Source organism: Manihot esculenta, chromosome 12 (genome assembly GCF_001659605.2).
Source record: "Manihot esculenta cultivar AM560-2 chromosome 12, M.esculenta_v8, whole genome shotgun sequence".
Classification (NCBI taxonomy): domain Eukaryota; kingdom Viridiplantae; phylum Streptophyta; class Magnoliopsida; order Malpighiales; family Euphorbiaceae; genus Manihot; species Manihot esculenta.
In genome coordinates this window covers 22,092,147-22,096,232 of record NC_035172.2, presented here as the reverse complement: position 1 = coordinate 22,096,232, position 4,086 = coordinate 22,092,147, and the positions used below count along the sequence as shown (strand labels likewise).

Here is a 4,086-nt window from a genome sequence, read left to right as displayed (position 1 = left end):
GGGTGAGTGGTGCTTTTCTTTTCTGGTGGTCTTTGGGAGTGGAGAACGTTCAACTCTGTATTTTGCTATCTCTTCTCAGTAGACTCGGATTTCTTTGTTGGGCCTATGGGCTTTTGTTATATACTTGCTGAGTTAGTTTGGATTTTTTGTTTTTTGGGCCTCACAAATAGGACTGTTTTTGAATTTTTTTTGTTGGTGTTGTCCAGACGTGCAATAAAAATTCACTTATCTCTGGCAAAAAAAAAAATTATTGATCATCAATAATGCGAGTGAAGACTGAAGTTTGGTTTTTTCTGGATGGAATTGATATTTGATGAAGTTGATTTTCTCCATTGTCAGAAGGAGAGGTCAACTTCAATCTCATTCATGTCCCACCAAAGCTAAGATCCCATTATTTCAAATTTAGTGTACAGAAGAACTCTGAAGAGTTGGCCTTTGGCCACCATCATTTGCGGGTATATCGAGTTTTGCCTTGACAATAAGCCCATCATTCAAAGATGGAAAGGCACCCATATAAATTTGTTAACGTCTTTACAATCTGGACCCACACTAACATTCTTTCTAAATTCTTTTATTGTCTACCAATGCTAATACATTACGTGCACATGTATTTCATGTGGCCAACACCAGCTCATAGTGGTGCTAATCAAGATCACTGTGGCTAAGGTGTCGGCAGGAAAAAAAAAATCGAAAAAGAAAAAGAAAAGAAGACCTCTCTTCTTCAACAATGGATGGATACAGCATTTTCTTTTCAAAAAGAGAAATGGTAAGGAAAATTTTGGCTTTGGTCTTTATTACATTGTTGGAAGAACCGATTCTATCATCTAAGATTAGCTGTAAACCGTTAACAGTATTAAAAAATGTACAAGCTTTGACATTGAGCAACAAGACTTTGTCAAGATATGCCCAAATGTTTACAAAGAAGGAAGAAGCCAAAGATTGAAGAGAGCTGAAGCAAATGACAGAAACCATGACAAGAAAGCCATAGCAGCAGAGAGCTGGTATCTGCTACACATTTTTGCGGGGCAATATGAAGTTCCAACGTCAAGAAGAAGATCTGTAACACTTGCTGTTGAGCTCGCTGCTGCTAATGATAGAAATGATAGAACCTGCAATGGAATTGTTAAATCCTTACAATTGGTTTATTACCAAAAATTTTGGAGAAATGGACCACGGCATACCCAATCTCCAATGATAATGGCTGATAGAACTTTTGGTCGATGAGGTAGACATTTAACAAAGACTGAATATACATCCACTAGCACCAGAGTTACGCTCCATGGAATTAGCAAACCCATTACAGTCACCAAATAGCTGTACAAGAAAGGCACATTCAATCATGAAAATCAAACAAACCCATTATTCATTTTGAAAATCACAGAAAATGACTTGACAATGATGGTCTTTTGAATTCTATCATCTGAGGGAAACTGGGAATGACAAAACATAATTCTCGCAATTTTCAGAAGGGCAATTCTGCTGAAGAGGCAGAAGAAGTTCATCAACCAATTGGTGTGTGTGTTTATATATATAGAAAAATCAAGAGCACTAAATTCACTTTTTATTTGCATTTAGCTCATATGGCTGATTGCAATGGTTATTTCGAGAATCAATAAATTTCAGAAAGTTCACTGGAAAGAAGGATGGTGAGTGGAATTTGGAGAGAAAAGTTGCAGTGAGCTTCACTAATTACCAGAGCTAGAGGGAAATCAACAATTTCCATCTAAATTTCTACAGCCCCATTAGTAAAACTTGCAGAATTTTCCAATTCCAAACACATCAACATGGATTTAAACAACCGAAGCTATGAATCCTGGTGTGCTGGGGCAATCCACCACTAGAAAACACAAAGGGTCTAGTATCTGATCAGATCATCAATCATCATCATCATCATCATCAATCTAAGGAGGCTGCAATTAGAGGTCTCTTCTGGAAAGGAGGTCCTAATATGGAGAAGGTTTCTCTGAAGATGTTTGAAACGTTAGCAACATTTATATCCCAACTGGTTTAAAATTTACATAACATGTGGCCATGGTAATTTTCAATATGTTTAAGAAACAAATGTGAAATGCAACAGATGGAATGATCAGTAATTGACAAAACTTAGCATTTGGCACTCACTCAAAACCCAAATGCATCCCCCCCGCCCCCCCTTCCCCCTCCTTCCCCTTTCTCTCACAGACCCCTTGTGAGTCCAATACACTTTCGCCTTTAATGATCTTTATCATGTTTTCCTTGTATTATCTCCAAGGGCAAAGCTGAAAATTAACCAGTAATTAATAGCAAAATTATGAAATGGAAACAAGAGCAAAGAACAAAGCAACTGATCAGACATCTTCTGCGGCAAGGAATTGCAACAAATACAAAAGAAATGCTATAAACTGAAAAAAACAGAGATATGGGTATTGGATTAAGATGAGAAAAAGATCCAATTAATGTGATCAAACTGCAGAATAAGAAGAATCAAGAGGTACCAGAAAGCAGTATAACTGTAAAAGTCAATGCCCAAACACATGAAGAAAAGAGAAGCCGTAGAGAAAATAGCCTGGCCCAATCTCAGAGCCAAGCTCGCGCTTGTCCCCATTGAACCAGGCACATCTTCCATCTTCCACCTCTGTTTTCTCTATCTCTTAATCTCAAAACCTTCATTCCTCTGCAACTGCAAATTTTCTCATCAATCACACGAATGAAAACGAATCAAAAAAAGAAAAGAAACCCAGTTATGGTTATTCGTTAGAGAATTGGAAATATTAAAGTGTAGTCTCCTAAAGAAGGAAATTGGAAGGAAAAGGGAAGGCAAAGGAACGTAATGGTAACGCTCGCATTGAGTTTTCTTTTTCTCTCTGGTTCTTCCAAATGGAAAATTGATTCTTTGAGATTTGTGTAAGAAATGAACTGGTGATGGATACGTGGATTAGTGGGGTCATCTCGCGACCCAGTGGCAATTTACTCTGTATGAGTTGGCAGCTGCTCCAGAACCATCCCCCTGCCTTATGTAAAATAATAATAATGATTTTGCTTATATTGATACTTGATTTTTCAAGTAAAAATTATTTATCACGTTAATTTTTATTTCTTTAATTTACTGTTTAGCACCAATAATTTTATAAATTGTAGTTATTAAAATTTTAAATTTTGTAAATGGGTAATGAAAAATAAAACGTGTAATTCACATATTTATTATATTTTTATAAAAATTAGGCATTAATTATAAAAAAATTGAAATGTTAATTTTATGTATAGTGATTTTGAATTTTAAATTTAGTTTAAGTTAACTAAAAAAGGAATAGTGATTCTTATTGAGAAACTATTTCATTTCACAGCATAGACAATTAATAGACAAATATTTATATGGTAATGCAAAAGAGCAAAAGTTTTAAACTTTAAAATAAATTTATACTATAAATAGTAATTTTATGAAATTAAAATTAAATATAGCTATTTATTTTTTTATTTTAATAAAATGTAATCACTTTAAAATATATAAAAAGTTAAAATAAAAAATATTTGAAAAAAGTACTGAATGGTTTATAATTATAGCATATAATCAAAAAGCAATTATATATGAGATGAGATTGTATGGACGTAAATTGGCACTTTCTTAGGCATAATGGCCTGCAAATATTAAATTGCTAAGGAATTGTATATTTTGACAATTCTTTGAAAAAGAAAAACTGGGGCCACACTTGTTAAATAATTTGAAGCCAAGTTGCCCGTTCCTATAAATTCTCTTAAAATATTAAGAGGTCTACACTATGATGTGCCTCTAATTTTTTGATAATCATAACTTCACTTTTAAAATATGTAAATGTTGCTTTTCAACAACTCATTGGGTGATGATCAATCGGGCAAACCAATGATCTTTCCTTTTTTTTATTTTTATTATTAACTAGATGTACCCGCGCAAACTCAATGTATCCGCTCTATACCGTGTACTACATATTAATTATTCTAATTTTAATTTATAGTCTAAAGTTATTTTTTTAATTTTTTATTTTTATTCAAATCATTATAAAAATATATAAATCGGATGTATGAATTTTAAAGGGATTCTTTTCATTAAAATAGTTTTGATAGTATAGACAG

General features: G+C 33.5%; 1 protein-coding gene across 1 annotated transcript; it reads right to left on the bottom strand.

Moving 5' to 3' along the window:
- Positions 1 to 687: 687 nt before the first annotated feature.
- Positions 688 to 2,878, bottom strand: LOC110627957 (CASP-like protein 5C1). The gene is made up of 3 exons (XM_043962274.1): positions 2,475 to 2,878; positions 1,182 to 1,314; positions 688 to 1,109 (listed from the first exon to the last, which is right to left on the bottom strand). The coding sequence occupies exons 1-3, from the start codon at positions 2,603 to 2,605 to the stop codon at positions 915 to 917; spliced, it is 459 nt and encodes a 152-aa protein (XP_043818209.1). The 5' UTR covers positions 2,606 to 2,878; the 3' UTR covers positions 688 to 914.
- Between the last annotated feature and the right edge of the window lie 1,208 nt (positions 2,879 to 4,086).